The sequence below is a fragment of the Varanus komodoensis genome, unplaced genomic scaffold (genome assembly GCF_004798865.1).
Source record: "Varanus komodoensis strain SLA01 unplaced genomic scaffold, ASM479886v1 scaffold44_3, whole genome shotgun sequence".
In the NCBI taxonomy this organism is placed as follows: Eukaryota; Metazoa; Chordata; class Lepidosauria; order Squamata; family Varanidae; genus Varanus; species Varanus komodoensis.
This window is the reverse complement of record NW_025336010.1, coordinates 6,839,883-6,858,170: the sequence shown is the minus strand read 5'-3', so window position 1 is coordinate 6,858,170 and position 18,288 is coordinate 6,839,883. Positions and strand designations below refer to the sequence as shown.

Here is an 18,288-nt window from a genome sequence, read left to right as displayed (position 1 = left end):
TGGCTTGGCTTCTGGTTATGGTATTAGCAGACTTATTGTGAATGCCAGCATTTGGGTATATGTAGGCCAGGATCAAGCCTTATGTACGGTATATCACAGAAGTGAGTACACCCCTCACATTTTGTAAATATGTTGTTATATCTTTTCATGTGACGACCCTGAAGAAATGGCACTTTGCTACAATGTAGAGTAGTGAGTATACAGCTTATATTACAGTGTAAATTGGCTGTCCCCTCAAAATAACTCAACACACAGCCATCAATGTCTAAACCACTGGCAACAAAAGTGAGTACACCCCTAAGTGAAACTGTCCAAATTGGGCCCAAAGTGTCAATATTTTGTGTGGCCACCATTATTTTCCAGCACTGCCTTAACCCTCTTGGGCATGGAGTTCACCAGAGCTTCACAGGTTGCCACTGGAGTCCTCTTCCACTCCTCCATGACGACATCACGCTGCTCGTGGATGTTAGAGACCTTGCGCTTCTCCACCTTCCATTTCTTTGTTTCTTTCATACTTGTCTTTGTGCTCCTCACCTGGTTGTCCCCACACACGCTTGACACCATCTGAACCAAATAAGTTTATCTTGGTCTCATCAGACCACAGGACATGGTTCCACTAATCGACGTCCTTAGTCTGCTTGTCTTCAGCAAACTGTTTGCGGGCTTTCTTGTGCATCATTTTTAGAAGAGGCTTCTTTCTGGGACAACAGCGCTACAGACCAATTTGATGCGGTGTGCGGCGTATGGTCTGAGCACTGACAGGCTGACCCACCACCCCTTCAACCTCTGCAGCAATGCTGGCAGCACTCATACGTCTATTTCCCAAAGCCATCCTCTGGATATGACGCTGAGCACGTGCACTCAACTTCTTTGGTCCACCATGGCGAGACCTGTTCTGAGTGGAACCTGTCCTGTTAAACCTCTGTATGGTCTTGGCCACCGTGCTGCAGCTCAGTTTCAGGGTCTTGGCAATCTCCTTATAGCCTAGGCCATCTTAATGTAGAGCAACAATTCTTTTTTTCAGAACCTCAGAGTTCTTTGCCATGAGGTGCCATGTTGAACTTCCAGTGACCAGTATGAGAGAGTGAGAGCGATAACACCAAATTTAACACACCTGCTCCCCATTCACACCTGAGACCTTGTAACACTAATGAGTCACATCACACTGGGGAAGGAAAATGGCTAATAATGCCCAATTTGGACGTAGAGGTGTACTCACTTTTGTTGCCAGCGGTTTAGACATTAATGGCTGTGTGTTGAGTTATTTTGAGGGGACAGCAAATTTACACTGTTATACAAGCTGTATACTCACTACTTTACATTGTAGCAAAGTGTCATTTCTTCAGGGTTGTCACATGAAAAGATATAATAAAATATTTACAAAATGTGAGGGGTGTACTCACTTCTGTGCTATACTGTACATGTGCAGGAGTATGCCTATGCAGAGTGCCAGGCTCAGCCACTCCTTTCTCTCCTCTCCTCCTCCTGCGTGGTTGGGATGAAGAATAAACCAGAATTTAGTTTTAGTTTTAACAGATAATTGGCATGCCCTTTTCAATACACTGAAGTAAATAGCTAAACAAATCAGTCTCAAACTCTGGGCTGGTTTTCTTCTTTGCTTAGCGAACTATAGTTTATTTGAATCCACAATTCCTGACTTGAAGTTAAAGTTATATTCTGGTTTATTTCTCCTCACAGTCATAAGGGTGTGAGTATACCCCTTCACATGGGCTCCTTCCTGCTTGTGCATGTAATACTAAATTGTGATTTAGTTATACATGTAAACTGGTCTACAGTCTAAGATGTGCTCATTGCTAGTAAAGTCTGAAAATGGGCAAGTTTTATACCTAGTAGTTAAAATGTGTATTGTCATTAAATATAGCCAGTATTCCAGCACAGAGCAAACCTTGTTGGAATGGATATAGTACTAGTCAAGTTGACAAAGTTCCAATTTTCAGATGACTTGGAAGTCGTGTTTATGTGAAGAGTTCCTCAAACATGCTAAAATCAGTGTATTTATTTTTCCATGCCTTTGGTTTTCCTTCTTAAATTTAATAATGCAGGTGAAATCTATAGTATGGACTTGTCATGTCTTAAAATATTTATAACTGTTCTAAATAAAATAATTTCCAAATAAAACTTTAATTATGGTTACATTTTACAGTTATACTACATTCAGGGTGGTATTTTAATAACCTTTCCTCTCTGTGGAACATAAACATCTTCCGTCAGTGGAATACGACAATGAGAGAAGAGGTGAAAATGAGAGCCAGTGTAGTGTAGTGGTGAAGGGTGTGGGACTGGGACTCGTGACCTGGGTTCTAGTCCCTACTCGGCCATGCAGCCAACTGGATGACTTTGGGCCAGTCACAGACTCTCAGTCCAACTTACCGAACAGGTTGTTGTTGTGGGGATAAGATTGAGAGCAGCAGGAGGAGAATGATGTAAGCCACTTTGAGTTTGTTATTTTAAAAGTGGGATATAAATCTAATAAATAAATATAGTACAGTGCCTTATGCAGAGTCAAATTTGAGTGCATCTAGCTTATCTCATTGAAACAGACTTAAAGTGACTCTCCAGGGTTTCAGGTAGGAATTTTTCCATCCCTATCTGGAGGTGCCAAGGATTGAACTGGTGACCTACATGCAAAGTATGTGTTCTCCCATGGAGCTGTGATCTCATGATTGCACAATGTTGGATTTCTCCCTAAGTGTATCATCATCATCATCATCATTTTACTGAACAGATATTTCTGTTCAATTACTTCTGGCTACTGGAAAACCTTTCAAATTTTATAATCTACATCAATTAACATGACAGATACCTCTAGCTTTGCCAAATTTACGTTAAACATGCAAAATCAGATTCCTCCTAATTTAAGACATTCAAAAAAATGCATATGCATATGTTAACCTAAGCTGACCTGTTGTCATTGGAATGTGATGAGGTATAATACCAATCTCAAACACTAAGGCCATGTAATGAAATTAAATATATAGCTCAGGAAAACCTCCAGACTCTGGTTTAAAGATTATGTTAACCTGTACACCAATTTTCATGGTGGGGAAAACGGGGGTGCAAAAATAGATTAAATACAGCTTCCAAAGTAAAATCTGTCAAACATCTTATGTGATACACCAAATAAAATGTAATTTGGTTTTTTACCATCCTGTGTTGGAGAAAGGAGTCCCTCATGATAGTATTTTTGAAGGATTTTCAATTTTAGCCATTTTTATTTGGAGGCTTTGATCAAAGATGCATGAGAAACACACTGCAGGTTGAGTGAAGCTGAATAATAGGATGGGCACTTACAAAAAGAACTTATGCCCATCCTGGCTGGTTATACTGCCTGAGAGAAGCTGGGAACTCCCTGTTGGTCCTTGTAAAATACAGCCTGCTTTTCACCTATTTTCTAACCTTCCCTTTATAAATGATTGCTTATCCTCCAGATCTAGAAACCATGAAATGTTGGACTTTCATGGACTCAGTTCATAACACTGAAATTACTTTGGATGTATTTACACCCAGTTAATCATCTTAGACCTTTCTGGAACCTTCAAAACCTTTGATTGCAAGGCGCTGAAAGTTCTGCTGTAGGACATGGGCTACTTTTGGGGTTTGTTTCTTCCATGAATGTAGCAAGTTATGGTGACTGGCAGCTTATCTTCCTCCTTCAGCCTTTCCTACTAAGTATTATGTAGATCTATCTTGCACGTCCTCCTACAAGATGAAAATTGTGATTTGGTATTGGTGTGCTGTTGACGTCATAGTCATACCTATCTGACCCAAGTTTTGTAGTATTTGCTTATCCAGTTACAAGCCATAATTGTTGTACCCGCGATGTTACAGATGAGACCAGAGACCGGATGGTAAAAATAAAGAGTTTATTACCTGCAAGATTTCTTGCAGGGACCAACATTCATGGTTAGAATGCGGTACCGGGTGGAGTTTGAATGAGGTTTTTATAGCTTCACAGTGAGTCTTAGGTAAATGGGAAACAATACAATCAGTTTTTGGCAGAAATCAGAACAATGGCGACAATGGGGAGTTACAGAATCACATAGCAGCAATTAAGCAAGAAGCAGAAGCAGATATACAGAAGCAGATTTTAGCAGTAAGTTTTATCTTTTAATTTACACCTTCTAAGCATCTTTGCTGTCTTTGGTAAGCTTTTTCCATTTTCTGAGGGAATTCTCTGAGGCAGTTATTAGACATTTGAATGGGCTAGAGCTTGGGAGAGCTAAGCCTATCATGCATACCCTGAGACAGCTGATTATTCTAGTGTTTGGCCATGTCATGCCTATCTGGAGCCTAGAGGAGTCATGCCTATCCTGAATGCCCTGAGAAAGCTGATAGGTATTTCTATTATGTCAGGATCCTGGGGAGTCAGGTACAACAATAATGAAGGAAAGAATACAGGAGAGGTTTGAGTGAAAACACTTGACCTACTGATGATAGCCTGTGGGTCTGATGTGAGATTTAGGAACTTGTGTAATAGTGATCAGTCTACCTGATTCTTATGGTGGAGCAGCCTTTTGATGTTGCTGGATTTGCAGCCACTCCTCAAGCCCAACCTGTGGTGACAACTATTTATCACCATGTACAGGTTTCATTTTGAGGGAAGACTGTGATCCTGTTTATCTGATTAAGACCTAGTCTCTTGATTTTCCACAGAATTCTATAAGCAGAGGTCCATGTGTCTTTATTGGATTTGGTAATCAGTTCCTACCACAAAAATGCAAATATGAGCTAAGTGCAGGACCAGCTGAACCTTATAATCAGAATTATTTCAAAACAAAAGCAGTTAATAAGGGCCGCCTTGCCTCAAAATGCATTGCCAGCATATTTGCCATAGTTTTGATGGGTACAATTCATCAAGCTAAATCAAAATCTTCAGTCACTAACTTGGAAAAAATAAAATTACTTGATAAGACATATGAGGAGCACAAGAGTATAAACCAGCACAGTTGACACACACCAAGCTGTTATCTCCCCACTCATTTCATTTGGGAAGATGAGGTAATCAGATATTATGGCCACCTACATAGCACAGTCCTGATCTCCTTTCCTTCCACCCCGGCCAGTCACTATATTTCTATGGCATATGAAGTCTTTCTTAAGCGCTGCAGTACCTGCCCTTTCCCCCTTCATGTGAAATAAAATAAAATAATAGGCAAAGGGCACTCAGCAGTAAGTAATCCATTGTGCTCCCTTGAAAGCAGCTCATGATTCCCTGATACTGCCTGGAACCACAACCATATGCCCACTTTTCATGGGGCTTCTGTTCTTGTGTAAGCTAAAAGCAAAGGTGAAATAAAAAATCAAATAGGGTCCTTTATTTCCTGTGTGCGAGTAGTATTCTAATGTTATGCTCAAGACACACCTCCACTCACAGTATACTTTTGGTGGAGCCACTAGAGATACATGCAATGTTGAAACGAGTGTATTGGTATCCTTCCATGCAATGCAGTACCATTCTCTGCCTTGCAGATAATTATTCATGGGGTTTTCACAAGCCACCTTCTCTGTTTTGGGGATTGCATGTCTCCTACTACCCAGCTAGCTATCTTTCTTCACAATTACAGATTGCTGTCTTTCAGCTAGGGAGAAAGAAGCATTCTAGTTTGATTCCACATGCCTGGGCTTCTGTTTTCCCAATCAGACTGGGGGAGGGAGGAGTGCAGGCCTCACTGTGCTGCCTTTTAAGGACCATTAAATTGATTTGTTTGCCCTGTTCACAAAGGAAGAGAATGTCTGATGTAAACAGGCCAGTGAGGGTACAAGTGGAGGGCACTAAAGCCTCTTCATGACTCTCCCCAGGAGTTTTTCTCCCAGCTGGGCTCACATCTGAGATAAACCAAAGCAGTAGAGATCCAGGGTGACTAATGGGGTCAGTTTGTACATAGTGATAAGCCATTGCAGGTTAAATCACCCACAGGGCTCAAAGAAGTGCTTTAGCCACCAATTTGAATGAGCTGTTCTACAACAGAGGGATGCCCAGCTTGTTGTATTGTGCTGTCGACATTGTGGGTTATTTGAGGGTTAAGCAATAATGTATGGCTTGTCTAAACCTCAGTTAAGGGGAATTTTCTTCCAACCCCTCACTTCAACCCCTGTGCATGCAAAAAAGTCTCACCTGAGGTTCAGGAAACTCTCAGGAAAATCTACTGATTTTGAGGTGAGTGTTGTGGGGACATAGAGGGGGCTGCATGGAGAAGGGATGTGGGATTTCATTTGCACAGGCGTCATACTGCATGCAGCTTTTATTTTAGCTCTGCTTAAAGCAACATAAAAAATGTCAAAAATACTGCTCAGACTATGCCTGAGTTATCTACTGGTTCTTTTTATAAAATATTCAGATATTGGTGTTGAACTTATCTTCAGAAACTGGATGTTATGGCTTTGTAATAAGTGCAGATATGCACCTTCAGTATTTCTTTTTGTACAGTTGGGGTGGTATGATTATATTTAGTTGGTTTGTACTTTGCTTTTTAATGAACAGGTCCTCATAGTAGTGTGCAACAATTCAGATTTTTAACCTGTTTTTTCCCTAACACTTTGTAGACTAGATATAATCCACCAGTTTTAGGCTGATTAAAGAGTTAACCCTAGCCCTCACTTTGATCTTTCTGCTGCAAAGCATTTTTGTCAAATTTAGCTGAAGGTTTGAGTCATACTAGCTCTACCATTAAGACTCCCAAAATAGAAAAGAAGTTAATTCTTAGGCGCCTGAAAAAAACTTTTTATTATGCCCATCACCTTTCAGAAAGCGCTCCCTTCCATGGGGCCTGCTCATCTTTGACCAAATGCGTCACTGAAAAATCTTTTACAATGTATTTGGAGAAAAGTAAGGGCTCCTGAGGAAGGAAAGTCTTTCCAAAAAGCTTTGGGCATAATTAAAATGTTTTTCAAGTGTCTGCGAGTATATTTTCTTTTGTTTTAGGACTCATAAACACTATCTCCTTTTGCATTTTCTGCATCTCATTCAACTTTTACCATTCTCTCACTGATTGTTGATAGATTAAATTATATGTTTTTCAGAAATGTTTAGGTTCTACAGTTTTATGGTGATCTTCCCTTACCTGCTGCCCTCCAGATGTGTTGGACCGCAATACATGGTCAGTGGACATGTTTCCTGGGCATAGTGGGCGTTATGGTCCAACATATCTAGAGGACACCAACTTGGGGAAGTTTTTCTATTACATCCTGTGATATAATCTTCAGTTTTCAGACAATTATTTAAGCATGTACACGCATCTGTCTGTCTTTTGTTTAACTTAAGGGGATTATTTGCTATGTCGAGTAGGTGGTTTAATTCAGTTTCAGAGAAGCTCTTGGGAACCACATTCCAATTGTGGGGGAGGCCAAAAGCAAAAGAAAGGTATCCAATGGCATAAGGGTTGGGGCCAAAATATACTGCCAGAAACTAAGCCTTAGGAGAGGCAATTGGATGCTCTAGAATGAACGGAAAATGGCACAAAAGTCAGGAAAACCCTAAGTGGTTAATGGGAATGGATTGGGGCCTGGGGAAGGGGACATAGCCATGTGGGAAATACCGGTAGACTGAATTAAGACCCCAGGGTGACCAAACTTGGTTCACAAGTCTGATGGAGAATATCCCACATAAGGACAAAAGTCTATAACTATAGGTGCTTTAGGTGCTTTCCAGCCATGTAAATGTATAGCTGTTAAATCAAGATAGCCATGTGGTATTCACAGGCATCACTGTGTCCCAGAACACCTTCCTTGGTGATCACTGAGACACTCAACCTCTCCCACTTCGCATTTTCAAGTATTTTTATATAGTCTTATTGGCAGCTGGGATTGCTTGAAAGCACAGTGGGAGCCTCTAGCTGCTGCCATCTTAATTTCCTTGAGCAGGTTACTTGTTCTTAGTGACCAGCCATGTCCACCCATGACAGACATTTTATGATATTGCACAGGACAGTACCTCAAATTTCCAGATGAGTCCACGGGTTCAAAAGGTTGCCTACCCTTGTACTAAATTAACAAGGTAGGTAATGTTAAAAGTTTATCCACTGCTGCTGTGAATGTGATAAAACAACTCAAAATAAGCGAGAGTAGGAGAACAATTTCATTTACAGCAGATGCGCCTTTCCCAGTCAGTAAACAAGTGCCATCTTGTACCTGAAATGTTATGTTCAGCCCCAGTTTCTCTAGAAAAAGGGATTGTTTCATCAACCAGCTTTTCATTTGATTGGTGATGCTATCTAGTTGAAATAGGGATGGGAATGTTTGGCCCTCCAAGGATGGTTGGATGGCAACTCTTATTAGTCCTAGTTATTATAACCAATTGTGAGGGATGATTGTGGGTTGCAGTCTGCCTACATCTGGAAGGTCATAGATTCTGCTTCCCTTTAGCTGTAGGGCTGTTATTTTGAAATTTATGTGTTTGTCATCCTCTTCCCTTTGCTGTAATTCCCCTTAGATGAGGGAGAAGAGTTGGTTGTATGCCAGTATGCATTTTCAGCATTTCAGTTACTGAGGAAAAAAAGCCTTTTCTATAGAAACTGCTGTCATATAAACTAAGGTGCAGTGAGATGGTTCAGTGAAAAATGAAAGCATCTGTGATGAGAAAATGCATAAAATTCAGTGTTTTTAATGGGGGCATGATATAGGAATATGGAAAAAGCACTCAGCAATTACAAAAAGCAGCAGTACCACCCAGAAAAGGGACTAATTTTCATGGATACAGAGTTCAAGATGTATTGTTTCTCTCAGCTGTTGAGTAATGTCCACATTTGCCATTTTTGCTGGGATCTGCCTCTGTCTTTATTTTCATCCCCTGAAATGTTGCTGACAACAGATCACATAACTCAGAAGTCAGTCTAAAAAAGCATTCTTATTTATATCTAGAAGTGAACACATTGATGCACAGTGGTTTTTATTACTGGTATAGGTTTTGTTTTAGATTCAGAAAAGATACTGAAACATTAGAGTAAGGGTTGTATTCCGCAATAACAGAGCTACTGAACACTGGAAAATGTTTCCTATGGGGATGCTGTTGGAGGAGGGGGATCACCTGAAATCTGGTAGAGAGAATTATGTGTCAATTGGAGTTCCACTGGGAATTCTCCTCACCCATTGCAGCCCTGAACAACACAGCTGTCAGAGTTCAGAAGAACACTCCCATCTTCTGGAAATGGGTTTCAGGGAGTAAAAACAGCTGCAGTGGGGAAGGAAGGAAAGAAAAATATAAGTTGTGTGAGTTACCTTCCACTTCCATGAGCTGCCTTTTACTTACCCAACCACTGGATGCAACCCTGATTTATTTGGCATAATTTTTTATAGGCACATTAGTCTAAAATGCCTTAGCAGTGCTTTTGGTTGCTACTACAGAAAAGCAGGCTTACTTTTCTGGAGTAAGTAGAAGAGTTGTAGGTTTTGGTTTAGGTACATTGTAGATTTGGTGTTACTTGAGATAATAGTCAAGCACAGATAAGAATGCCAAAACAGGGCATAAATGTGGGCCCTGTTCTTGGTGTTTTTGTAAGCATTAAATAATTTAACAACATCCCTTTTGAACACAATTCTGTATTTGTTACAATTAATTTCTGCAAAACCCCCAAAGATGAATACCATAACTTATTTTTTCTGAGTTCAGTTGCAATAGGTCAACTTGAGAATTTTACAGTGTTGCTTTTTTTTTTGGTTGAAGTAGTACAAAATGTCAAAAATTAGAAGGAAGGTCACAGTGGAAAATACCAAGACCATATCTGATAGCACATCCAGAAGACCCAGTGTTTTTGAGAGACTTGGACCCAGCACTGGAAGTACTGCAGAGGTGAGTTCAAAAGTATTCTTTGTTCTTAATGTAGCATTTGCTCTCATCAGACAGACATGATGGGGAGAAGCTTTCACTTCTCTCAGCTGTGGGAGTAAAATGTGTCAGTGAATTTATGGGAGTTCTGTAAGGTTATGAAGGTACTCTTACCTTAATCTGGTACATGTAGACTACTGTGGTCTGAAAGTTTCCATGTAATGAGAGTGTGTGGCCCTGTTGCTACATCTAAACTGACCTACAATCTGATAGAACTTTCTTTTGGGGAGTCTATAGATAACCTTCATATTCATGAAAATATTAAGTTATATTTGGAATTGAAAAGGAATGTCCCCAAAATCAGATTGACATTGTAGGACAGTGTTTTTTGTTGTCTTTCCTAGTGTTGTATGTTTTAGCTTAATGGCTGGAGTTATCTAGACATTCCTTTTTTGCAGGTACCCTTGATGTAGTGTACCTTGTTTGTTTATTCTTGTTCTTGGACTATGACACAGACTGATCTCTGTCATGTAGGCTAATCTTTGGGAGTTAATGTGTGAATACCTCTTCCTTGGAACATGACAGATGCCCTTCCATTCTTTTTCAGCTCTAATTCCCTAGTCTCTTGTACTATAACATTTTGGGACCAGTTTTGCTTTTCTTATGCAAAATTCACCCATATTCTGTGGGATATGAGATGTGCATAGATGAATTGTTCAGTACTTCCTCCTCTAAATTTGAAACATGGAAAAGAAGGGATATGCAACAAACATATGGAAAAGAAGGACATGCACCAAAAACACTTACATGCACACTTCATATCTGAGTTAGTGCACATACATTGATTGTGTCAAGAGACTTGGCTTTTAGTTGGTGATGTAAAGAGTAGTTCATGAAAAACAGTTTGAAATGTGTTATGTTATCCAGACTTCTGGCAAAGGAACATTGTCAGATCTAAGACAATTGATTTTCATTAAAATACTTTTGGGTGGGAATAGTATCTAGAATTGTTTGTTCTGTGACTTTTCACACAAGCAGCACTTCCAAAATTAGTTTGAAATTCACCCGGTAATGTCTGTCTCTTAGACTCAGTGCCGTAACTGGCTGAAGACTGGCAACTGCCTCTATGGGAACACATGTAGATTCGTACATGGCCCTTCACCACGAGGTAAAGGCTTTAGCAGCAGTTACAGAAGGTAAATGAAGAACTCAGCTTTATATTCACATGTTTGCAAAAGCTGTTTTCTTGTAGTTTTTTAAAGCTTAAAATGCAGTGATGTGGCTTATTAAGAGCATGATTGATTTGGAAATCTGGTTATGCCCTGCCGTTTGAGTGTAACTTCAGAATAATAAAGTGTTCTTGTTGCATATTAATTTCTGCTTGAACAATTTTACCTGATGTCAAATGGGAAATGAAAACTTAATAAATTGATTGTTCCATAGTGTTATGGCAGCTTCTGTTTTGCTCATATTTTATCTTGCAGCTACTTAATATCAATACTAAAAAACCTCAGCTCATATCCTCACAGATTGCTACTAGCAGTGTGATTAGCTGGACAATAAAATGAGTTACTGTGCTTTCACAATGTAGCACATCTTTGTGCCAAAACTGTGCTTTCATAACTGTCTCCCGATCGTCATACAACAAATCAAAATACTGATTTAAGTGATAACATTATTTTGATTTGTAACTCATAAAGAGCTATACAGTCTTATGTGTCTTTCCATAGCATTTCCATTAGCTGAAATAAATTGAATATCTAGTTGTGTGTACTTCATTTGCAATTCAGAATGAATTTTGTGCAGTTCAAGATTCATTTCAAGAGGCCTGGGCTGTAATCCTGTACACAATTACCTGGGAGTAAGTCCATTGAACATAGTTGGTCTTACTTCTGAGTAGGTAGATAGATAGATATAGGGTTGAATTGTCAAAACTGCTGGGAAATGCTAGCTATGGCTCAAACAGGTATTTTACTTTAAAAGAAGCAAAGGTTAGCTATGATGTGATGTGTGAGGTTATTATTGCATTTCTGATATTTGAACCTGAAGTTAAGTTATGCCCTCCTTTTACTTTATAAATGTGCTTTTATTGACGTTTGAGTATAGCATATGTGCAGCAAGAAGACATGCAATAACAGTTGTTAGGAACTTACAAATCTACCTTATGCTGCATCATGTCATTGATCCATCTAGCCCAACTCATCAGGAAATAATTGTCTTATAATAAACGTCTTCAGATAAATTTACTTACTAGTTTCAGATTGCACATAAGTGCAGTCAGATTGTATATCAGTGGTATCTTAACCTTTAATACTGAACTTGGGGCATGGCAGCAACTTTGTAGCCAAATAGGGCCATCAAAGAACATGAGAGAAGCACCTACAAGCTCAAGTGAATCCCAAGGTTTGCAAACTTAAATGCAGTTTAAAAAATTCAGAGAGGCAGGTCCCTTTGAAAATAGGAAGATTGTGCATGTATTGTCATCTGGAAGAAAGGGGAGGAAGACCAAGTAAAGGGACAGTAAATGCAGCTACAATGTAGAGAGGCTCTTAAAGAACTGTAGATGCCTTTATTCTGAAATGAGAAGAGAGGAACACGAAGAAGAGAAGAACAGTGAGAGATGGTGAGAGGGAAAGAGCTGCAGGGAGGGAACAGGGAAGCTGCAGGGTATAAGAGCAGAGGCAGTGAAGTGCAGGGAGCTGAAGAGATTATTTGAATAGATGGGGTTGATGAGATGCCCCAGAGGTAAGGAGCAGAGGCAGCCCGGGGAAGCTGAGTGCTGGATGTGCACATGGGAAAAAGCAGTGGTGTGGGGGAGGAATGAGCAGATGAGAAAAGGAGCAAGCAAGTTGGGGGTGGGGTGTGGCAATAGCAGAACCATTAAGAGGAAGACAGAAGGTGAAAAAGATGCAAACTGGGAGGCAAGGAATGAGCAAGTGGCATCCTAAAATGAGGTGGAAGAAGGAAAGCTATTCAGTTCCTTCATTAATCCAAACAATATTTTTGTGGGTACCATATGTATTTACATAAAATTTACTCTACCTTTAAATATAATCTGACTATCACCTGTGTTTTGTACAAGTTGTGAGGATGGATTTCTCACAAGAGCTCTGGGGATGGAAAAATGGCATTCTTCTGTTAAAGTTTCAAATCATCTGAGAAGCTTTAGTTTATAGTTTCCTCCTGATAGCTCATGCTCTTAGAACTTAAAGCAATTATATTTACTAAAGCAGATTGTTTCTTACTGCATACTTTTACCTTAAACAAATATTGTAGAAATAAGGTATCTTATTTCAAGTTGTCCGAATTTGCTACAGCAGCTACCTTGAAGCCTCTGCTCTGGTCAGGCTGAATTGAGTTTTAATGCAAACTTGTTCAGGTAATTGATTGAAATAAAATTATATTAGCAAGGAAAGAAATTTAAATAATTGATTAAGGCTCAGAATATATCCCATACCAATTCACTGTGACTTACTTCTGAGTGGATATGCATAGGATTTCACTGTAAAGATGGCCTTTCCATATTGTGGTTCATACATTTCATGTAGAAGTTTGCATAGTGGGGTAGGAGGAGTCAAAATTAGATGGATTTCTATTTTGCTTCTCCAGAAATGAAAGGACACATTTGCCGATGAGGAACAATGCTGCTGATCTCAGTAGCAGTAGGAGATCAGGAAAGGACTTGCATGCTTCCCTACCCTCTCTTGCTTTGTCTCTCTCCCACTCCCCCCCACCCCCACACATTTTCTTTCTTTTGTTTTCCATATAGTTTGGGAGAAAACGTACAGAATTGACATTTCTTTCATTTTATGTTCTTTGCCAACATAAATAAGGGAAAATAGGTGTAGCACAGGCACAAGCAACTTCCAGGCATTGGTGGACTCCTATTAGCTCCAGACAGCAGGGCCTGTGATGAGGTATATTGGGAGTTGTAGTCCAGCAGCACCTAGAAAGCCACAGGTTCCCCCCTCTGAAGTAGAGAACCATGTCCATCAATGTATTTAAAGAAAGTTTCCAACCTTCACACTTTAAACGGTTGAGGCGTAATCCTGCTTATTAAAAATTATATGTGCTTTACTAACTCCTCAAAAATGCACCTATTTACTTGGAAGGAAATTCTACAGCTTTCAAGGAATCCTGTTTCAAATCAAAATAAAATGTTCTTGCTTAGAATCATGATCAAAGCCAGTGTGAGCAACTGGAACAAATCATTTAAAAATCTAATATTATTTTGGAAACTGAATACATGTTTTGTTGAGACCATATTTGGTGGTTATAGATTATTAGTTTGGGTGGCATTAGCCTTTGTGTAACCTTACTTGACAACATAGTTTCAAGTCTATAAATGTGATATTTAAGATTACTGATTTCTCACACAATTCTTTAACAGGGTGTATGAAGGGCTGTATTTGAGTTTCCTGAGGAGTACATGCACTGATGTAATGCTCCAATTTCCTTTTCTTTTTAGATACAACAAATTGAATGACTACTGTGCAGGAACTCACAGTAAATGTCATTGCAGAATAGGCTTTGAGTGATGAAGTATAGAAATTTGAATAACATATTTTCTAAATATAAAATGCAGTTTGACCAATGGCGATAACAAAAGACTCTTCTGAGGTGTATATGCAGACAGTTCACCATAGTGAACATTGTATACATGTATGGCTGGCTGGAAAATTTGTTGTCAAATTCAGCCATGACTGGTTCAGTATTGGTGTCTGTGGAATTCTCAATTTAATCCCCCATCCCAAATCATAGGCTTCATATCTGCTCTAAGGCAGTTGTATATGGTTGTTATTAATTATTTGGAACATACAAGCATGCTTATTCTGTCATAGGAGACTGCAAAATCTGGGCTCTTTAATAATTCCCAGTGCACACAACCAAGGTACTCAATTCAGCCAACACTCCTAAAATTATAAATATCTGGAAAAATGACATTATTTGAATATTGTTTAAACAAAGTAGTGATTGATTTCTCCATCATAACGGATATTCTAACTAGGAGTTGTTAAACAGTTTTAACTGAGAAAATAACAAGGCTTTTATGTACACGCTTGTTGTAATTTAGGGCACAGTCCTATGGCTATTCAGACAGGAAAGTAATTTCCAGTATCCTGGGAGTTGTAGGATGCTAAGTTTCCACTGTTTAAGCCATAGAAGGAGTCCTTAGGTGTAATGGTGACATTGAATAAAACATGTTAATTAATGGTTGAAAGGCACATTTCTTTTTGTGAGCTGAAGTTGGGGCTTGCCTTCCATAAATATTCTTGGGATTTCTGAACATCTTCAGTTTTTTCCTGAATGTAGTTCTTATCCTTCTCACATTTTAAGTTAAGCAGCTCTTTAGGATTTTAAGCTAAATTAAATGCGAATAATATCAAAATAACTTGGCTTTCTTTAATATATTCCAAGTACACAAAGTGCTTCACATGTATTCTCTCATAAATGCTTCCAGTAAAGTAGGGCAACATTTGTTGGAGGCCAAAGGCTGAGAGATTAAATTTACAGCTAGCCCACTGTTAGGCAGAGTGAAGCAGCTTTTTGAAACTGCAAGTGCTGGAGAGGGGGAACAGTGGCCTAGATGAGAGAATGGGTGTGTGGTCATGCTCTAAGCTAGCCTGTCCCCATCAAGAGGAGTATGCCACTTTATCAGTGTTGAGGTAGATTCAGCTGCCTGTCTGGTCGGCTTCTGTGTATGGCATGCAGCATACCATCTTTCACTCCAGGCAGCAGAATGTCTTGAGTTGGTCCTGCTATAACTGCATGGTGCATTTGTAACTAATACATGATTTAAACCAAGAAACTCACTTCTCTGCAGTCTGTTTGTGGAGCTAGCTAGGTATTTTGTTGAGAAAGAGGTTCTTAAAGGATGAGCACTAATACTTTGTATATCACGTAGTTACAGCCCTGAGTTTTCTATGGAATAGCTGAACAGACAATCCCTGGATTCTGTGAAGTGTACCTGTATGCTATCCGTGTTTTACATACACATTTTGCATTTTTAGTTATGCACTTAAACTACCCTCCTAAAAGTGTAATCTGCAGAAAGTTTCTCAGTGACAGAGGAGGAGGAAACCTCCTTGAAAATTCTCCCTAATTCATTTTCGGCTAGATGGTGTGAATATATTATGTATATTGAAGTTCAGAAAGAATTGTTTTACTTTGAAGTATGATGAATCCCCTCCCAAAAAACTTCGTGCTTTTGCATTATAATAATTATTATAAATGTTAGCTAAGGAAGCAGAGCAAGAATAATCCAAGCAGCTGTTGGTGGGCACTTGTGGCTTATATGTGTAAGTTAATAATTTATCCAGTACTGTCTACTTCAGTTGGTTGCATAACTATGTATATTTGTTTCAGTTTGGGTATGTACTTAAATAGGGCTGGCTTGGGGAGGTAACTCAGGACAAAGAGGGGTTCACCCACATATTGGCTTAAGTTTGAACCCTGGAGTTATTAAGAGGTAGAAAAAGACACATAAGGATATTAAGTATCTGTGACTGGGATTCAAAGAGCTACCAGTGCTGTCACTAATCTAGTGGAACTTTTACTTTTTGTCTTTGGGCATCATACACACTACCAAACTAAACGTTGAAAAAAGCCTTCTCTGTGTTAGGGATAGTACCCTATAACTTGAAATTTTTGGAAAGTAATTCTTGATGCAATGGGTAAAATTGTAGAATGCCAAGTTTATATGCCTCCTTGTTGAAGCAAATTGATGTATTATATGCCTCTTACAGGGAGCTTAAACCATCTATTAATAGCTCCCAAATTCAGTATCACAAGTAAATGGAAGACTTTTGGGTTTTAGAAAGCAATGGCTGGTCAAACTAGTCTTAGGAAAAACTCATCAGCTGGGAGTGAGCAGGAATCATACAAGCCTCATGTTGTTAGTGGAATGTTTTTAATCAGGACACCTTTTCTTCCTTCTACTGTGGGTGGTATCCAAATATCATCACACTTAGAGCAGACCCATTGACATCAATTGTTAATCATGACTAACTTAAGTTCCATTGATTTCGGTGGGTCTGCACTTAAGTATATTTCAGTCTGGATCCAGCCCTAGATCTGTTTGGTTCAGTTAATGTGCAATGATTTTTCTTAAATAGATCACCTCTGATTTTCTTTAAACTTTTATGTATTTTGTGTTGCATGGGTCAGGCTTTTCAGGGGCAGGAAGGGGAGGATTTTGGGGGATTCCTGTAGATGCCTGTTTTCAGAAAAAGATGAAACTACTAGAGTAAAGAGCTTAAAAATGTTGACATTTTTCAAGAGAGTTTAATGATTATTTGAGCTGAATCAAATATTTGATACAACTGGATAGCCATCCCATAATGGAAAGTATGAGGGGAATATGGTTAATATCTACATTTTTTATTTTCTTTAAAAAGCAATGGTTTAAAGGGAAGGGGGGTTGACAGTATAGACAGTCACTTTTATAGAGCTAACTAATATTATCTGTGCCATTTTTTTGTAATGCTTAAAGATGTTTACAATGGTTAGACAAAACTCCTTCAACCTGGGCAGGTGCAACTACAATTTAGAATTTTCTGCATCATTTTTGTGTATTACATGGCAAGAACAGGATATTGAAAGGTTGGTGGACACATCTGAACTGTAAAATTGCAGGACGTGAAACTATAAACAATATTTTAGTAAATAACTTCTGTAGAAGCAGCAATATTTTCTGTCTACATTGTACAGGTCACCAGAAAGGCCTACAGGGGATCTTCGGGAGAGAATGAAGAATAAGCGTCAAGATATTGAAACAGAACCACAGAAACATAATACAGAAGAGCAATCTTCTCCAGTTCGGGTAAGGGTTATCTGATTTGTTTCAGTATAATCAGATTGGAGATAATGTTCCTGTAAAATACAATGGGCATGGTGGGTTGGATCCAGTCTTGCCCATTTGTGACTGCAGGGGCCCTTTCAGTTTGCAGATAGAACCAACATCCAGCAGTTTCTCCCTGTTGGAGAAAGTGGGTGATGTAATGATATTCTCCAGTTCTTCATGGACTTTGAGCACATATGAGGGCTCTGCACCTGTGTGGAAGCTTGTTCAGAAAAATTTTATAGCTCTGCAGCCCCTGTGCTACCTTACAGCCTTCTCTTGACCCCACTGAAAAACAAGGGAAGTTCCAAAGCCAGTTTGTGAAATGGCAGGAGAGTATGCTGTTAAAACAACAACAACAATGGAAAGTTGTTAAATCTGAATACAGCTATCCTCTTAACTTCCTGAGATCCTTTTCCAGGCTGCTGCTGCAATTCATGCATGCTTAGCTGGGTAGAAGTGAGAGTTCCCTTGCCTCCAAGTCCTTCAGCGTAAGAACCCACCCTCCTCCTATCTACCATCCTTCCCTGTTTAGTGACTGCTGTCTCCTCTACTCCTACTTGAACTGCCGTCTCTTCTGCTCTTCCTCCTTGGAAGAACCACAGTCTGGAGAAACTTAAAGACTTTCTCATGTCAGCTGCCCAAGCCCTGTTCTGACTAGCCCTCT

General features: G+C 39.3%; 1 protein-coding gene across 5 annotated transcripts in view; it reads left to right on the top strand.

Moving 5' to 3' along the window:
- ZC3H13 (zinc finger CCCH-type containing 13) overlaps positions 1 to 18,288 on the top strand; it is a 51,655-nt gene that overhangs the window by 6,807 nt on the left and 26,560 nt on the right. Inside the window, exons 1-4 of one of the 5 annotated variants that reach the window (XM_044444132.1) lie at positions 2,393 to 2,398; positions 9,683 to 9,805; positions 10,868 to 10,977; positions 17,492 to 17,603. In XM_044444132.1, the coding sequence (XP_044300067.1) occupies positions 9,689 to 9,805; positions 10,868 to 10,977; positions 17,492 to 17,603 (339 nt within the window). In that variant the 5' untranslated portion in view covers positions 2,393 to 2,398; positions 9,683 to 9,688. Of the gene's footprint in view, positions 1 to 2,392; positions 2,399 to 9,679; positions 9,806 to 10,867; positions 10,978 to 17,491; positions 17,604 to 18,288 lie in introns of those variants that run through there. The other 4 variants (XM_044444131.1, XM_044444130.1, XM_044444133.1 and 1 more) reach the window with 4 other exon arrangements.